This window comes from Arachis hypogaea, chromosome 12 (genome assembly GCF_003086295.3).
Source record: "Arachis hypogaea cultivar Tifrunner chromosome 12, arahy.Tifrunner.gnm2.J5K5, whole genome shotgun sequence".
NCBI lineage: Eukaryota > Viridiplantae > Streptophyta > Magnoliopsida > Fabales > Fabaceae > Arachis > Arachis hypogaea.
In genome coordinates this window covers 13,821,703-13,841,056 of record NC_092047.1, presented here as the reverse complement: position 1 = coordinate 13,841,056, position 19,354 = coordinate 13,821,703, and the positions used below count along the sequence as shown (strand labels likewise).

The window sequence follows — 19,354 nt, the reverse complement described above, 5'->3', positions numbered from 1 at the left end:
TCAGCTAGAAATACCAAGGAACTTGAATTGATGCAGTTAAAGCAGGGACAGATGACTGTTGCTGAGTATACTAGCAAGTTTTAGGAGTTATGTCATTTTTCTCGTATCTGTCAAGGTGCGCCTGAGAATTTTGCTGAATAGAAGTGTATTAAATATGAGGGAGGTCTTCAGAGCGATATTCTGAGCTTCGTTACCCCAATGAAGATTAGAGTGTTTTCTAAATTGGTTATTAAGAGTAGGGTGACTGAAGATTGTGTGAGTAAGGCAACAGCAGAGAAAGGAAGTTTGAGGGTGCCTTGTTAGAGGCCTTCAGGGAGGAATTTTGCTCCGAGAGGTAGGAATTTCAAGCGTGGAGGCTTTGTTCTATAGCAGACTCAGGGCCAGAGTAATTACAGAAGGCCAAATACTAATGTTAGTCAGGGAAGAAGGTTTGGGAAGCAGCCACAGCAGGATCTGAACTGTCAGAGGTGCGGAAAGTATCACCCTGGAGTTCCGTGCAGGTTAGGACTTGGGGTATGCTACTTTTGTGGATAGCCTGGGCATGTGGCCACTAGTTGTCCGGAGAAGAAGAAATATGAGACTGGTAGAGTACAGCAGCCGGAAGGAGTGTATACCACTTCTACAGTAAGTGCTGAGGGATCTGAGACACTAATTAGAGGTAATTGTGAAATGGCTGGTAAAATCTTAAATGCTTTATTTGATTCAGGAGCAACTCATTCATTTATTGCATTTGAAAAGGCTAATGAGTTAAGATTGATAATGGTAGTTTTAGGTTATGATTTGAAAGTGTATAATGCTACTTATGAAGTTATAGTGACTAGGATAGGATGTCCACAAGTTCCATTTCGAGTGCAACAACGTGAATTTGTGCATGATTTGATTTGTTTGCCAATGACTGGTCTTGATCTCATCTTGGGATTGGATTGGTTATCCAAGAATCATATTTTTCTTGATTGTTCTGAGAAATTAGTACAGCTTATGCCGAAAGGGTCAGAAGTGCCGATTGTGGTGAATAGTTACTATTTAAACTCTATGATAATAAACTGTTCTGGAAATGAATCTCAGGGTATTATGTTATTAACTGCGGGAGTATCAGGTGATGATCAGAGTTTAGAACAGATTCCGGTTGTATGTGAATTTTCAGATGTGTTTTCGGATGATATTAATGAATTTTCACCTAACCGAGAGGTTGAGTTTGCAATTGAATTAGTGCCTGGAGCCAGTCCGATTTCGATTACTCCTTACAGGATGTCACCTTTAGAAATGGTTGAACTGAAGGCTCAGCTGAAAGATCTGTTGGGTAAGCATTTTATTCGACTAAGCGTTTCTCCGTGGGGAGCGTCAGTGTTACTAGTAAAGAAGAAGGATGAGAGTATGCGGTTGTGTGTTGATTATCGGCAATTGAACAAGATCACTGTGAAGAATAAATATCCGCACCTAGAATCGACGACCTAATGGATCAGTTACAGGGTGCTGGTGTATTTTCTAAGATTGATTTGTGATCCGGGTATCATCAGATAAGGGTTAGAGATGAAGATATTCCGAAAACTGCTTTCAGGACACGTTATGGTCATTATGAGTATACGGTGATGTCTTTTGGATTGACTAATGCCCCGAAAGTATTCATGGATTATATGAACAGGATTTTTCGACACTATCTGGATAAGTTTACTATTGTCTTCATTGATGATATTTTGTTTACTCTAAGACTGAAGAGGAGCATGTTAATCACTTGCAAACTGTGCTGCAAATTCTGAGAGACAGGAAGTTATATGCTAAGTTATCTAAATGCGAGTTCTGGAAGAGTGAGGTGAAGTTTCTCGGTCACGTAGTGAGTAAGCAGGGAATAGCGGTGGATCCTGCTAAGGTGGAAGCAGTAATGAATTGGGAGCGACTAACTTCAGTGACAGAGATCAGGAGCTCCCTAGGTCTGGTGGGATATTATCGCAGATTCATTAAAGGGGTTTTCACAGCTCGTCTTACCTTTAACTAAGTTGACTAGGAAGGATACACCTTTTTTCTGGACTCCGAAGTGTGAGGAGAGTTTTCATGCATTGAAGCACAGTTGACTACTGCACCCGTGTTGGTATTGCCTGAGCCAAGTTAACCGTTTGAAGTATACTGTGATGCATCATTAAAGGGGTTAGCGTGCGTTCTGATGTAGCACCAGAATGTGGTAACATACGCCTCACGGCAATTAAGACCGCATGAGATGAACTATCCGACACATGATTTGGAACTTGCTGCTGTTGTGTTTGTTCTAAAGATCCGGAGGCACTATCTCTATGGCATTAAGTTCTATGTTTTCTCAGATCATAAGAGTTTGAAGTATCTTTTTGAGAAGAAAGAGTTGAATATACGTCAGAGGAGGTGGATGAAGCTTCTGAAGGATTGTGATTTTGAATTGAATTATCATCCAGGAAAAGCGAATGTTGTGGCGGACGCCTTGAGTCGGAAGTCTTTGTATGCAGCTTGGATGATGCTACGGGAGGAAAAGTTACTAAAGGCATTTCAAGGTTTGAATTTGGGAGGTAGAGAAGAATCTGGAATTCTGTGTCTGAGTCAATTATAGATTTCAAGTGATTTTAAATCAGAACTTCTGAAGGCTCATCAAGATGGTGAAGCGTTACGTAAGGTATTACCAGCAGTTGAACAGAAAAAACAGTGGAGAGTGTCAGAAGGTCAGGATGGTTTATGGAGGTTCAAGAACCGAATCGTTGTGCCAGATGTCAGAGACCTGCAACAAAGTATCTTGAAAGAAGCTCATAGGAGCGGGTTCTCAATTCATCCAGGGAGTACCAAAATGTACCAGAATCTGAAAGCGATGTTCTGGTGGCCAGGGATGAAGAATGATGTGGCATTGCATGTATTTAAATGTTTAACATGTCAGAAGGTTAAGATTGAGCATCAGAGACCATCAGGAACTCTTCAGCCTTTAGAGATTCTACAATAGAAATGGGAGAGTATCGCAATGGATTTTGTAATAGGTTTGCCTAGAACCCGGTCTGGTTGTGACGCTATTTGGGTGGTTATGGATCGACTGACAAAATCAGCTCATTTTCTTCCTATCCGAATAAGTTGCACAATGAAAGAATTAGCTCGAATGTATATCAAAGAGATTGTCAGGTTGCATGGTATGCCTTCTACTATTATATCTGACAGAGATCCTCGTTTCACATAAAGGTTTTGGGGAGCCTTTCAGCGTGCATTTGGGACTCAGTTAAGTTTGAGTATTGCGTATCACCCTCAGACAGATGGTCGGTCAGAGAGAACTATTCAGACCTTGGAAGATATGTTAAGGGCTTGTGTTTTGGACTAGCCGGCGAGCTGGGATCGATATATGCCATTAGTGAAATTTACTTATAATAATAGCTATCATGTGAGCATCAGAATGGCTCCATATGAGGCTCTGTATGGCAGGAAATGTCAGTCTCCACTATGTTGGTATGAAACTGGAGAAAGAAGTTTGTTAGGGCCTGAGATGATAGCTGAAACTACTGAACAGATAAAGAAGATTCATAGTCAAATGCTTATAGCCCAAAGCTGTCAGAAGAGCTATGTTGATCAAAGGCGAAAGCCTTTGGAATTTGAAGAAGGGGAGCATGTCTTTCTGAAGGTTACACCAACCATTGGAGTGGGAAGAGCTATTAAGACTAAGAAACTGAATCCCATTATATTGGACCGTTTGAGATCCTAAAAAGAATTGGGCCAGTGGCTTATAGAATTGCCTTACCGCCGTATCTTTTGAACTTGCATGACGTGTTTCATGTGTCGCAGCTTCGGAAGTATACTCCTGATGCAAGTCATGTTCTGGAACTGGAACCAATCCAAGTAAGAGAAGATCTAACACTCCCAGTAATACTGGTGAGAATTAATGACACCAGTGTTAAACGATTACGCAGGAAGAAAGTATCATTGGTAAAAGTAGCTTGGAGTCGAGCTGGTATCGAGGAACATACTTGGGAACTCGAATCAGATATACAAAAGGACTACCCACATCTCTTTTCAGGTAACTAAAATTGAATTTTGAGGGCAAAATTCTTTGTTAGGTAGGTAGGATGTAAACCCCGTTAAATTAGTAAATAATTAGCCGATAAATTAGTTTTTAATAAGGAAGATTAGAAATGTGAAAATTATATCAAATTAGGATGGAGCTCATCGAAATGAGAATTTTGACATTAATTTCGAAGAAACCGGTCCAAGATTGGACCGAGCGGGTCGAACTGGTTGAACTGGGCCTAAACCAGGCCGTCGGTCCAACCGGACCAACACATTAAATGAGCCCAAAAGCCCTTTTCTTCCTCATTTCGCCAGTAAGCAGCATGAAAGCTCCAGGGAGAAGAAAACACTCCCGAACCCTTACAGTAAACTCCGAATGTCGTAACTCCTCCGTCCAAGCTCCGATCACTGCACTATTTGCGGCCACGCATTCATCGCGTTGAGCTCTATGTTTCTATTGGAACAATTTCATAAGTAACTTGTTATTTCACCCTCAGCCTTCTCTTCCCCCAATTCTTGAACTATTGAGTAGGAAATTGAATTTCTTTGATTTCTGATGTTTTACGATCCAATTAGCTTGAGGAAAACGTTCACTCTTACTTATGTGAAGCTTGGGTAAGGTGAGGATACGATAATTCTATTTTAATTTTATTGAATTTGAGCTTTGAGTATTAAATTGGATACACATGTGTTATAAATGTGTATTAGGTTGTGAATAAATAATTGGAGCTTGAAATTGTGAATATTGGAACTTGGAGGAAGCTGAGCTTAGAGTTTGTTGAATTTTGAGGGGCTGTCTTGATTTTGAATAAATTGCTTTGGTCGTTACGTGGAAATCGGCCAAGGTATGGTTTAGGTTTCTTGCATTTAATATATAATATTTTGTGAAAACTTAGGCTAGATGACCATAGAATAAGTTGGATTGCATGTGTATATTTAATACTTAGTATCCTATTGATGAACATGGTTGGTTTGGTGTTTGTTGATTAACTGGTGATTTGGTTGATTATTGATTTGAGGTATAACTATTGTGGAGGATGTTGTGATAATGAGGTATTTTGTGTTAAAAGCCTAGAATTTGTGAATTATGATTCTTAGTTGAATTTTGGTTGTTAGATTTGAATATTGTATGAGTATAATTGTTAATCTGAGGTAGATTTATTGTGGTGATTGTTATAATGAAGAGGAAGGGTATGTTGAATTGAAAAGAATGCAGGTTTGGACCCGAAAAGGGTGGCAAAGTCTGAGTTTTAGAGGAGATGCTACCGAAATTTTATAAAAATTAGAGATTTTGTTTAGATGATTATTTAAAAAGATTTAAATTCAAATGTTATATGGTTTGATTTTGAGATATTAAGAAAATGATTATGTTTTAAGTTTGATTCATTTAGAAAAGAATGAATTATGTTTTGAATTGGAACTATTGATGGACAGAATGGGAGGTGTGATAATGAAGGATAAGGATTGAATATGATTGATGTATGATGATGAATGAGATGCGATTGAGAATGATGTGGATGTTGATATGATGAATTATAATTGAATTATTTATATGGCCTATGAATTTGAATGATTTGAGATACGAGATTTCCTGGGTAAAGTACCGTGGCTTGCCACCACGTGTACCAGGTTGAAAACTCGATACTCTATTGACCATACGACGTAAGGGTGACCAGGCACTATAAATTCCCAAAAATGTAACCCCATTGAGCAATATTGATTATTTGAGAAAAAGCTATGCATAGACTCTTGGGGATGCACGTCGAGGGACAGTCTAAGATTTTCGGACTTATTGGATTGGCTGGATAACCGACAGATGAGCCTCATCAGCTATAGGACAGGCATGCATCATATGCATATTACTTGAGTTACTTGCTTGTGCATTAACTGGGTGTGTCTAAGTATACTTGCCATGCTATATGTATATTTGTTACCTGCAGTATTTGTAACCTTCTTTTGTTTGCCTTTATCTGTTTATCTGTCTGTGAAATGCTGACGAAGATGGAGATATAGAGGAATAACAGTATGAAACTTAGATTTAAGGTTAAGTTAGGATTAGATACTCTTAGAAAACCATCTTTTAGGTTTTTCATTGCTCTAGTTAAGAATGACATCATTTGTTTTTGCTTAACTTCTGTCCCTTGTAACCTTTTCTCCATTTCTTGAATGTACAAAATTGTATTGTGTTGTTGCTCTCTAAGGTTCAAAATCTCAATCATCAAAACCGTCTTGTCGCGCCGCAGCCAATCTATCTCTCTGTATAGGCCGGATTTGCGGCCGGGCTCGAGGGAGTGATCACCATCATGGCCTTGTTGTGAAGGTGGTTTCCTTCTCCTTATGGTCCTCAAGAGGTGCTTGTAACCTCTCATGAATCCTTCATTTGCAAATTTCCATTTTTAAAGAATATTTGTCTCTAAAATTTTTTTATTAGAATACTTTTAATTCACAATAAATTTTAATTACCAAATTAATGTTTAACTATTTTTTTGTTAGACAAACTAATTTTCATGTTAATTTAAAAAAAAAAAGACAAATTAATCTCTATTGTTATTTAATAAAAATATAATAATTTTTAAAAAAATTTAAAATTTTAAAATTTTTTAATCAGTTTTTTCACATAAATAAATAATCTGATATAAGAAATAATTTGTCTAATAAAATAAAAATTTAAAGTTTGATTTAGTAATTAAAACTGGTTGAGAATTAATTTCTTCGACAAAAAATTTTTTAAAAAGTGATTTGACGTATTGTTCTATTTTTTTTTTTTTCCAATTACAATCTAAGGATAAAGGATAAGCATTGGAGATCAACACTACAAACTACACAAAACATTAATGACAGAATAATACAAGGTAAATATTTCATAAGTTCGGAATAAAAAGAACTTTATATCCACAACCAAAAGAAATTAAATTCTTTTCTTAATTGAGAAAAATGGAAAGGAACTTGTAATAACTAATAAACAATGCAACACAAGCGAGCAGAACAAGGAGAATCAGAATTTTTATGTTATCACTCAAAGGAAAAATTGAATTGATTTCTTTATTAGTTTATCCTACCTTAACAGAAGTAGGAAATTAAGAAAATTTAAAATTGGAACTTGAATATAGAATTGAACTAATTAAACTAAACTATGAATCTGTCTTATCTAAGTTCAAGCATCTGTCATGAATATGATTTGACTATAATATAAAATTCAATCATTTTCAACTCAATGCAACTGAACCATGATTTGAAGTTCTTACCATTATAATATCTATTCACTACAAGAATTTGACAAATTAGCGACTATCTTTTAATCTATTTCTTCTATAGAATTAGCTTTTACTTTAGTGATGAATTTGCGACTATCTATTCAGTCGCTAAATTTTTTTCCGATGAATTAGCAACTATTGTGTTTGCCTCACTGATCTGCGACTTGTAATTAGCGAGAAAAACATTGGTTACTAGGTGGTAGCTAATCCATCACAAATTACATTTTGCGTCAGATTAGCGATGATTTTACGACTATTTTTGTGGTAGCTAATCGGCCATATTCTTGTAGTGATCTAAATTTTCAAACAACAACAAAAATAATAATCACCTTATCCTACTACTAGCTGAAGTCGACTACATAGATTAGACGACATTTATAAAATTTAGTAATCCAGTATTCACACTAATAAAAATTAATGCAGATAGTAAAAATTCAAAATATATAAATATATAGGCTAAAGTTTAGCTAATCGAGTTTGAGAATGCACTAATTTTGATATACTAATAATGACTAAAAAAATTTAAGAATGATTGAAATATTTTTTTTTTCCGATACACTATAAGGATAAAGAACAAGGATTAGGGATCAACATCAAAAACAATACACGCAACTATTAGATGTCAATATAAAAGAATTTATATCAACAATCAAAAGAAATTAAATTCATTTCTTAATTGAAAAAAATGGAAAGGAACTTGTTAACAACACAAGCGAGCAGAACAAGGAGAATTAGAATTTTTTATATCATCACCCAAAAGAAAAACTTTATTAGTTTATCCTACCTTAACAATTCGGAGATTATAAGAAAACTTAAAATTGGACATGAAGATAAGACTGATGAACTGATTAAACTAAATTATGAATCTGTTTTTTCTATAGTTTAAGCATCTGCATTTCCTGTCATGAATATGCATGATTTGACTAGAATATATCAACAAATTTAATTATTTTGGACTCAACTGAACCATGAATTGAAGTTCTTACTCCCTTGCTTGTATTGGACCTAATTCTAATGATGATGATGATGAAGGTTCTATGTACCCTTCTTTTACATGGTACATATACTTCATCTTGGAGAAGATTTTCTAATAATTAATACATATAAAGTTTCAATAATGTTAATTATTTAATTTTTGTCTAATGCTTGCAGAGCTTTCTCCAATGAAATTTGATCAAACTTGAGAATTCATCACCAAGAGTAGTCATAGAGCTTAGGTAGTTTAGGTAGCTCATTAATTAAACCTCAATAGTAAAACGCAATTCATAAGCTCATATTTCCATAATTTATTTACTTAAAAAAAGGGTTGTTTAATTAAACCATTGTTTTATAGTAACAACAGAGAGACAAAATAAAAGAAGAAGGAAAAGAAATTTAAAAGAAAATGTCTAATGAACGGGAGAGGGATAGAAAGATTATGTGTAGTGATCAATGATGAAAATAAAAATTTGAAGGCTTAGATTTTGTTTTTCTAAGATAACAATGCATGCATGTGATCCAAATGAAAAAGTATATGGAACCAATTTCAAATTAGCCAAGAATGGTAAATATAGTAATTAGTTTTATTTATTTATGATTTAAAATATTGGTTATTAAATGTTTCACCACATTTAAATTAGGAGGAGATATGTTTAGTATCATTGCAACATAAATTACAAAAATTGATTCAATTAGTTTTCGTCTCTTCACCCTCCTTCATTCTCCAAATGCCTAAAACATGATAAATCTGAAAATAGATTCAGAACTATCCAATTTACAAAGAAAAGAAACATCCTAATACCTAGCATAAGTATCATCCACATAAAAATTTTAGATTTATCCAAAAATATTTGGCTGGTTTTTTATTGAAACAATCTTAGTTTCCTAGCATTATTGGATCGAAATATTAGTATAATTGTTTTTCCTTGTTGGGAATGAAGGAATGTGGTTTATACCGTTAATCAAAGGTGGTTATGATCTTATACATTACCTTCATATCTAATTAGGATAGACTACTATATAAAGTAATTTTTTTATATATTTTTTTGGTAATAACATAGAGAGAATATAGAAGAAATTTGATTAGAAGGTTCTAGACATATTTAGGTAAATGTTATGGTGTTTATCACATTATACCTAAATTATTAAAAAGAGTAAATAAATAATATTTAATAAATTTTATATAATTTAATTTTTATTTTAAACATTTTATTTTTTATTTTAAAAGATAAATTAGACAATTTAAACACCATAACAAAAACATCATAAAACCCACCACATATTTATTGGAAGCAAGATTGGGTAATTTTGAACAATAGCAATTGAATTGAGATAGAGAAAGGTGTGGTGGTCCCTTTTTCTGCCCTAAGAAAATTCTGGAAGTAACAATGGGAAGCATATAGTTGTGTTATTAGTATTACCTTTACAATGTGAGGACCCCAATATTCTCTGAGATAGTGTTGTTGATCTGTGGGGTTTGCATTTGTTCCAAATAGATTGGTTTTGGTAGCAAATTTAATGTAAAATAGTTGTATACATATATTTATTTACATAATGATGTGTGGGTAAAAATAATTATTTTTTGTATTGATAGTCTAAATAGTTATTAAAAAAATAAATATAATTAAATAATTATATAAAATATTTTATATTATTAGTATATTAAAATTAAATTAAATTATATATATTCCATTATCTATATTTCCGGAATGTGAGTGAGCCATCATCACTTATTAATGCCTATGACTCGAGTTTAAAATCTACCAAGTTTAACCCGAGTTATAGCTTTACAAGTTCACTATGGAGAGACTTTGTACTTCCAAAAATTGAGTTTTTTGGATGGTTTGTGCTAGTTGATAGACTTAATACTAAGGAGAGGTTGACGAGGTTAGGAGTTGCTAGTCTTAGTGATAATATTTATGTCCTGTGTAACAAGGGGATAGCATCTGTTGAGCATTTGTTTCTTCTTTGTGAGTTTACATAGCAGGTGTGGTGCTCTTGGTTGCAGTTATTTGGTAGAAAGTGGATAATTACTGGAACCATTAAAAATCTGTTTGAGAGTTGGATTGACATGCACAACAGAAGACAAGGGCAAAAAGTGTGGTTGACAGCATTTTTTGCAGTAATTTGGAACATCTAATTAGAATGTAATGCCAGAATTTTCAACAATAAAAATGCAAGTATTAAAATCATTCAAACAAAGACATGATTGAGCTACAAAGAGTGGATTGGGTGTGAATCTATTGGTGGTTGAGGGCATTGCAAGAGATGCCAGGAGTTGGTTTCTTTGTCTGCAGTGTTTTTGTTTTAGGTTTGTTTATTTTGCTCCACTCTGATGTATTGAGCTCTCAATATTTTAAAAACAAAAAGATAACTAAAAATCTCAGCTAATTTAATGATGTGTATTCAATAGAAATAGTGATCAATGAAAAATGAAGCACACTTACAATTTAGACTTTCAAAATATTATACTCATAATTTTTTTTTTCAGATTTCACCCGGGCTATATAATATAAACAAAATTTTTGTACAGTATTTAGATAATCAATGTAATAATAATTTAATCTTTAAAAAGTTAATATTTTAATATTTTTAGTACTAAAAATATTTGAAAAATAATTAATAGAAGCATAATTTATTATTCAAATACTGTTTGTTTTCAGATAATAGAATTAAGATTGAAAATGAAGACTTAGTATTATATTTGATAATTAGTGACTAAAATGACTAAAATTAAAATTTTAATTTTAGAATACAAAATTTCAGTTCTTTCATTATCTTCAGAAAGTAAAGACACATGTGACTGAAATTTTTTGAGACAAAAACTGAAATTTTAATAATATTTTTTTTAAAAAATATTTTTATTTAACTTTTTAAATTTTAAATTTATTTCTCAATTTTTATATTTATTTTGAATTAACATAATATTAAGACATAATTTAGTCTAATATATTTTACACTAAATATAATATAAAAACTTAATTTAATCTTAATTTTTTAATATCCATCTCTCAATTTCAATCTTCTTTTTAAATGTAACATTAAAGATTTATTTATCAATATTTTAGTCTTTTTAGAATAAGTAATTTAGTGGATTAAATGTAAGAAGTTATACTAACATTAAATTATGTCAGTGCATGATAACATTTTCCAAAGTCCAAACTATATGTTAACACAAAAACAAGCATACAATCAATGCAATAATAATGATGAATAATCCAAAGACCAATGACGCTAACAAAGCTTCTATCTATTTATTTATATTAGGGGTGTGCATGGGTCGGGTGAAACCGGGTATGATGTGACCCAGACTCGGCCCGAAATATATACCGGACTTATTTGTTAGATCCGAACCCGACCCTAGACCCGATGAAACCTATACACTTTCGGGCCACGATTATACCGGGTAAAAACCGGGTGAAAACCGGACCGTTAACATTATATTACCTTGATACCTTTTTGTAAGTTAGCATGTAAAAATATCCAAATTTCCAAGACTCCAACCATTATTTGACATGGTAAAATTCACTTAGAAAAATATAATAAGAACCAACTCTTCTCTAAAATTAAAACATAACCATAATCAATACTAATATTACCTAATAACACCAAATATTTAAATCAATACAAATAATACAAGATTATGCATTAGTCTAAAATCTTATGCATTTTAAACATAAAATATTAACTTATAGTCTTATATATAATGACTAATAACACAAAATATTAAGGTTTACAATACTTAAATTTCACATAATAATAGCCATCATCCATCACTAATAACACAAAATATTAATTGTGTATGATGACCGGACCACCGGGCCGATTTCGGGTGACCCGAACTATGGCCCGAACCCGACCCGAAATAATGACCGGGTCTATTTTTGAGACCCATACCCGGCCCTAGACCTGATGAAATCACACTAAATTAGCCCCAAAAGTGTTCGGGACCGGACCGGATCTTCGGGCCGGGCCGGACCATGCACACCCCTAATTTATATCATTGCAGTTCTTTAGAGCCAACAATTCAATTCACCCTCTATTCAACGGTGGAAGAGGCATCATGAATTCTTCTTCTACCTGCATTAATGGCAATACAACTCCACCATGCTCATCATCATCATCAGGGCCTAAAACAGTTGGAAAATGGTTAAAGGAAAGAAGAGAGAAAAAGAAAGAAGAGAACAGAATTCACAATGCTCAACTCCATGCATCCATCTCTGTTGCCGCAGTAGCGGCTACAGTTGCAGCTGTTACGGCTGCAATTGCGACCTTGTCTGCGAGCAACAGGGAGGATGAGAAGATGGGAAAGATAGACATGGCTGTGGCCTCAGCAGCAACATTGGTTGCTGCTCAGTGTGTTGAGGCTGCATAATTAAGAGGAGTGCTAAAGGGTTAGTAACTTTTGTATTTTGTAATTATTAATTGACCATCAATAATATTTTTAATGATGTGAGATTATATTCAATGGTAGAAGATCACTTACTTTTTTTTATAATTAAGTGTTGGCCACAAAATACAAAAGTTACTGGCCCCTTAAACTTTTTCGCAGAATCAATGGGGGTTGAAAAGGAACATCTTGCTTCAGTGATTGGTTCTAATGTTAATGTCAAATCTGATGATGATATCAATACTCTTACAGCTGCGGCTGCCACAGGTAGAATTTTAGAAACTTCTTTTCTATTATTTTTTATTTTTTTTTTATAAAATACTAAATTAAAAATAAAAATAGAAAATATTTTCACAAAACAAACAAACCTTTATGTATAAGTTATTGATGTTAGCTAAAGTTGAGTGAATTTGAATGATCCTTACAAAATGTGATTGACTTAATCATTAAGAAAATGGAATGAACTAGGATTCATTGTTAATAGTGCTGCTAGGGTGATCTTGGCTTATAATTGAAAAGAAAAAAGTGAAAATAGGGTCTCAATATCTAGGGAATCAAATGAACATATATATATAGAATAGAGTATCATTTTTCTCTCTAACGTTTAGGGTAAGTTTTAAAGTTGTCTCTAACGTTTCAATCGTCCTATTTAAGTCCTTAACATTTTAAAATTGACTCAATGTTGTTCTGTCGTTAGGATCCGTTAACAGAATTGACGGCGGGACTAGATTGAGACGATTTTAAAACGTTAAGAACTTAAATAGGACGAAAACTTTGAGGATAAAAATGATACATAGAAATAAATTTTAATTTTATCCTTTAGTAATATCAATTTTTTACTGTACATAGTACTCAATTATTTTTTAATCACATCTAAATAAATTACACTTAATCACATTACTTTCATTCTAAATAAATTAATTTTTTTATAATTGTATACTTAAAGAAAATAAAAAATTATTTAGAATGAATTATTCTAAAATCTTTAAGTATAAAATTATAAAAAAATAAATTTATTTAGAATGAAAGTAATGTAATTAAGTATAATTTACATAATTGAGTTAAAAAAAATTTACAAAATAGAGCCTCTAACAAATAATAGGACAAAGTTAGGCCAATCAAAATTTTTTTAGTTATGAAAAAAAAAAGGCATAGCCTAGTTTGGCCTTTTAAATTGTGTTAGCCTTGATGAAAACTGCTCCATTAAATGCCAATCATTCTATTAATCCTCTCTCCACTCAGCATTAAATGCAGTTGTAACCTCTCTCCATTCTCCAATTCATTCGGCCATCCCTTCATCTTCTCACTCTCTTCTTCATTTTCTATCATGAAAAAGAAGTTGGCACCTAAAAGAAGCAACCGAACTCCATCTTCTAAAAATTTTTCATCTGCTCATCAAACCTACACCCATATCTATATACATTCTACTTCATCTTCTTCCCCTTCTTCACAATCAACCGAAGCTATGAGGAGGAAAGTAATTGATCAGAGAACCTCTTCTCGTAAAAAGGTTGGAAAAGAGAAAGAGCCTAGGTTAAAAATAATTAATTGTAAAATTATTAAGTTGTTAATTTCATTTGATTGATTAATAATTTTGCTAATGTGCAGATTTGGGTTTTAGATTAAAAATATCATGATCCAATGGGTTGAGGAAACATTCAGTTTTTGGTACAAAAGAAGCTTTAAGCTTTATGACTGAATAGTTTACAATATGCTATTTGGGCCAGAGAAATATTTGAGAAGCCCAAAAAATAATTTTCAATTGCCCCAACTTTTGGTGGGTCCGAATTGAAAGAAGAAAGAATGAAATGGAGCATAATTGAGTTCGATTACCTACTCCCACTAAGGAATGAAATTTAAATTCAATTAACTTGGTTTAATTGCATTGGTAATAGGAGAGAGAAAATTCAAAATTGATTTGATGGCTTTTATTACTCTCACACGTTACTAAGCATGGGGTTTTTGGAAAGTGAAAATTTTAACTCATTTTAATTTCTTCCTTTACTTCCATTGAAAGCTTTTCTATCTTCTCTCTCCTCTCTTTCTTTTGTTTCGGTCACTTCACTGACAAGAAAGGAAGAAGATGCAAGCTATCAGAAGAAGAAGAACAGAAGCTATGAAGAAGCAAGTGGCCAAGGTGATGATGGCCCTTGCAAAAAGAAGATCAGCAGTATGGCGTGGCTGAGATCTTTACCACTAATGGCAAGATATGGTGAAGAAGTCTCAAGATCTCCATACCTAAAATGGTAGTAATCCATTTCGTTTCTACTTTTGTTCATCCATCACAAAAGGTAGCTACTGTAGCTACATAGAAGAGGAAGCAGAAGTGGAGCAGATGGAGCTGTCAAGGATCAAGTGTTCATCAAGGGTCAGAAATTCTTCTTGGGAACCAAGTCAAGATGGAAGGCTCAGATTGATGAAGCTTGATGAGAAGGGATGAGAGATAGGTAATTGTATGTTGATTTTTGCTTTCGGTTTCCTCTCTCTTCTCTCTGTCCGAACCGATTTTGGTGTTGAAGAAGAAGAAGTTGGCTCGATTGAACCGTTTCAACCTTGGAAGCTTCCCCTTCTATAATAAGGGTGAACGGTCAATGCTTGAGACACGGAGAGTAAGCACAGAGTTCTCATAACTACCCAAACTAACAGAAGTTCTTCTCCTTCAATGTGTTTCATTTTGTATTTTCTTTAGTTTTGTCTATCTGAGTCTCATGGTGAAAAAGGCAAACAATGTGAGGTTTGTAAGAAAAAGCCAGTGAGTGAAAAAAGACAGAGTGTACAAAATTAAAGAAAAAGCCATAGGTGTCTTAGAGGTCCTTTGTACATCTATGAGTTGTGTATCATGATTCTATGGGAATTCTCTTGCAAGTTGGGTTAGCACTTAGCAGTTGAAAGCTTGGTAGGTGACCAAGTCAAGTTTAGGATTGAGGATAGATTCTAGACTTGTCCCAGATAGGAACGGTAGTTCTATGGGAATTCTCTTGCAAGTTGGGTTAGCACTTAGCAGTTGAAAGTTTGGTAGGTGACCAAGTCAAGTTTAGGATTGAGGATAGATTCTAGACTTGTCCCAGATAGGAACGGTAGTTTCTAGGGAGAATTGGTATTTGTAATCTGTTTGATTATAGTGAAATTCCATCATTGTTGTAATGGAGATTGGACGTAGGCTGCATTACACTTAGCAGCTGAACCAGGATACTTCTTGGTGTGATTCTTTCTTTCTCTTCTACTCCATTTCAGTTTCTGTTGCTAAGGAGACAAAATTGAAAAATATCTCCTGACTGAGTACGAGACAAAAAGAAAATGGCTCGTGTCTGGTTATGAGACAAAATGCAGAAAAATCTCCTGAAGCTAATTTGAAAGGCAGCAAGTATTTCTCAGCAAAAAAGGGGCTAACATTCAACCCCCTTCTCTTAGCCACTGATTACCATCATCACCGATGATACCACCATACTCTTCTTCTTCGGATCTAAGCATGGTTGGCTTCTTTCATGATTTGAGCCTTATGCTTCACATCAGTGCCGCTTTTGTCATAACTAGTCCTTCAAAATTATGTTTCACCACAATAATGGTTTCTTTTGTTTATTCATCGTCTTCTTCTATTTTAATGGTTAATTTATGATGATCATTTTAGTAGGTATACGGATGGTTATTTTATTTTTATGTAGATGATTATTTTGATCGGATTGAGTTTAGTTATATATAATTAAAATATGTTAAATGTTCAATTCATTAAGTATGCGGATGATTATTTTATCCTTAAGTGGATGATTATTTTTATTAAGGGTGAGTGGCGTGTGGCGAGCCAAGTAGCAACAGTAAAATGGGATGATTATTAATGAAGATGGAGTGGCAGTTGGTTGAAAAAAAAGAGACTATTGAAGGATTTCAAATGTTTTTTTTTAAATAATTATTTGGATTTTTTAAAAATTTAAAATTTGAAATTAAAAAATTTAAAATTTAAAATTTGATATGAAATAATTAAATAAGAGTTTTTAAATTTATTATTTCATGGATAATTTTTATTTTTAACTCATATTGGCCTAAATAACTGTTTATTGTGTACATCGCACAAATACCCCCCTTCACTCCCTAGCGAGACTCATAAAATCACATAGTAAAAGCTAATGAACCATGAATGTACAAGATTGATAATTATTAATTAAAGCTTAAACAACGTTATTATTATCCACAGCTTGTTGGTCCTGAAGCTCACCAGACATTTCTTCAAGTGATTTTCCTTTGGATTCAGGAACCAAGAATGTGAAGAAGAAGCCACAGACGTTAACGACAGCCATGATGATAAGGGTGTTCCTGATGCCAATTCCGTTCTCAGCGTAAACAAATCCAAAAGCACCAACCATAGCTCCAGCTTTGCCTGCAGCAGCTGAGATGCCATGACATGTTGATCGGAGCCTAGCAGGGAAGATCTCGGCAGGGACCACAAAACTGGTGGCATTGGGTCCAAAGTTGGCGAAGAAGAACGTCAATGAATACATGACAACAAAGCCAATCTGGTTTCCCTCCAAAGTCCAATGATGATAAGGTATTGCCAATGCAAACATGAAAACTGTCATGAAGAAGAACCCCATCAACTGAATGGAAAACCTCCCCACCCTATCAATGAGTGCCACCGTGAACCAGTAACCGGGAACAGTGCTGCACAGTGCAATCAAAGTCTGTGCTCTCGCAATCTTGTAAACCTCTTCAATTGCGTTCATTGTCTTCGCGGCTGGGATCCAACCGATGGCACTGAAGATATCTTTCTGGAACAGATTCTGGCTGTAGTAAGCAATATCCAAAAGGAACCAAGTTGTGGCGGTTCCAACAAGGTGAAGCCCATGCCGCTTAACAAACTCTCTCGAGAACAATCCAAAATCGTTGCCTCCTCCTGTTTCTTGCTGCTCAATCTTCTCTTCCTCTGCTTCAATCACAACCTCAAGAACCTTGGACATGTCCGAAGCTGCTTGCTTTGCGTTCTTCGCCACCAAGGCCGTGTACCTTGCTGTCTCCGGCATCTTCATCCTCCAATAGTACGTCGCAAGAGCGGGAAGCGCGCCAAACATCAAGATTATCCTCCAAACGTAATCGGCTTCTGGCACGGTGGACCCCACGTGGTCGAACTGAAACGCCGGAGCAGGGTGCAGTCCCTTGAAAATGGACGAAACTATGATCGCAACCATGCCACCTGCAAGGATTCCAAATCCCTGCATGGCAAAGACCGCCGCGATGAATGCTCCACGTGTCTTCTTGTTGGCATACTCAGACATAATGGTTGCGGAGAGAGGATAGTCGCCGCCGATCCCAAACCCAAGCCAGAACCTAAAGAAGCAAAGAGTGACCATAACAGATTTAGGCTCTTTTCCAAAGGAGAGTCCGGAGGCAAGGGAACAAATAACCATGAGCATCAGTGTCATTCCGTAGACACGCTTCCTTCCCATCTTGTCGCCCAGCCAACCGAAGAATAGTTGGCCGACGAGGGTGCCGCAGAATGCAACGCCATTGATGGCAGAGGAGACGTTGGACGGAAGAGAACCGGGGTTGTCAGAACCATCGTAGTAGTACAAGCGGCCAAGGAGCTTGGTGACCAGGGAGATGCAGAAGAGGTCATAGGCATCGGTAAAGAAACCCATCCCAGCAATCACAATGGCCGTGAAGTGGTACCATTGTGTCTTTGCAGCATCCAGTGCATTCAGCACCTGCAATTGTTCCTTCGCCATCTTCTGATCAGTAAGGAGTGAATGAGAGGAAACAAAAACAAGTGATGAAGAAAGATCATATATAGTGGTCAGTGGTGTGTGTTTTCTTATTTTATTTTTATTTATTATCTTATCTTTTTATTTAGAATAATTTTTATTATCTTTATCTTTCTTTAAAGATAGTTATACTTATCTTTTTTTTTTAAAAAAAGAATCATTTAAAAATTTTAATTATTTTATTTTATTTTAAAATTTAAAAATAATTTAATAATTAATATAAATAGATAGTACAACAATAATAATTTTTTATTTTTTATTCTTTTATAATTTTATTAATATATACAAAATATGCACAAAATATTTTATCAATGGAATACTTGTACAATGTATATAATGGAGGTTTATGGAGTATTAGAGATATGCATCAGCTGAAGCTTTTGGGATGAGTGGTATCATGATGTGCTATTAGAGCGCGGATGGTTATTCTAGATAGTATGGGAGATGTTCATTTTGTAACTCAATAACCCATCCTACACATTGTACAAATAATTCATTGTCTCCCTAACCAGAACAAAGGATCATATATAACAGAATTTTGAGACTTAAAAAAAATACTACAAAAACATTAAAAATTAAAGTTTTGGATTTTCGATAAAAAGTTTTCTAGTAGATCTTGAAAGGGAAGAGATTTAACTTAACCGATATTTCTATTCATTAAAATTTGTTGTAATAAAATATAATGCCCCTTTTGGCTGTTTAGATCAACATATAGAATGAAAACTGTTCTTTTATTAACAAAACGAATAAAGTATTAAAATTGACCAAACTAGAGAAGAATTAAAACTAACTCGTAATTAAAAACAAATTTGTAATATTTTTTGTATTTAATCTGTAATTTGTAAATACGATTTAATTTGTAAGATAATCGAATTTGATCCACATTCTAATCAAATTGGATCACAAATATCACATCTATATCCGTACCAAATAATAAATAAATAAATAATATATATGTTGTTAATAATTATAATTTATATATA

The 19,354-nt window shown here is 34.1% G+C and overlaps 1 protein-coding gene across 1 annotated transcript; it reads right to left on the bottom strand.

Moving 5' to 3' along the window:
* Window positions 1–16,784: 16,784 nt before the first annotated feature.
* LOC112729724 (inorganic phosphate transporter 1-4-like) lies at window positions 16,785–18,335 on the bottom strand. Its single transcript, XM_025779880.3, has one exon. The coding sequence runs from the start codon at window positions 18,333–18,335 to the stop codon at window positions 16,785–16,787; it is 1,551 nt and encodes a 516-aa protein (XP_025635665.1).
* Between the last annotated feature and the right edge of the window lie 1,019 nt (window positions 18,336–19,354).

Coding starts and splice junctions, on each gene's coding strand:
- LOC112729724 (XM_025779880.3), bottom strand. CDS start 18,335: ATGGCGAAGGAACAATTGCAGGTGCTGAATGCACTGGATGCTGCAAAG.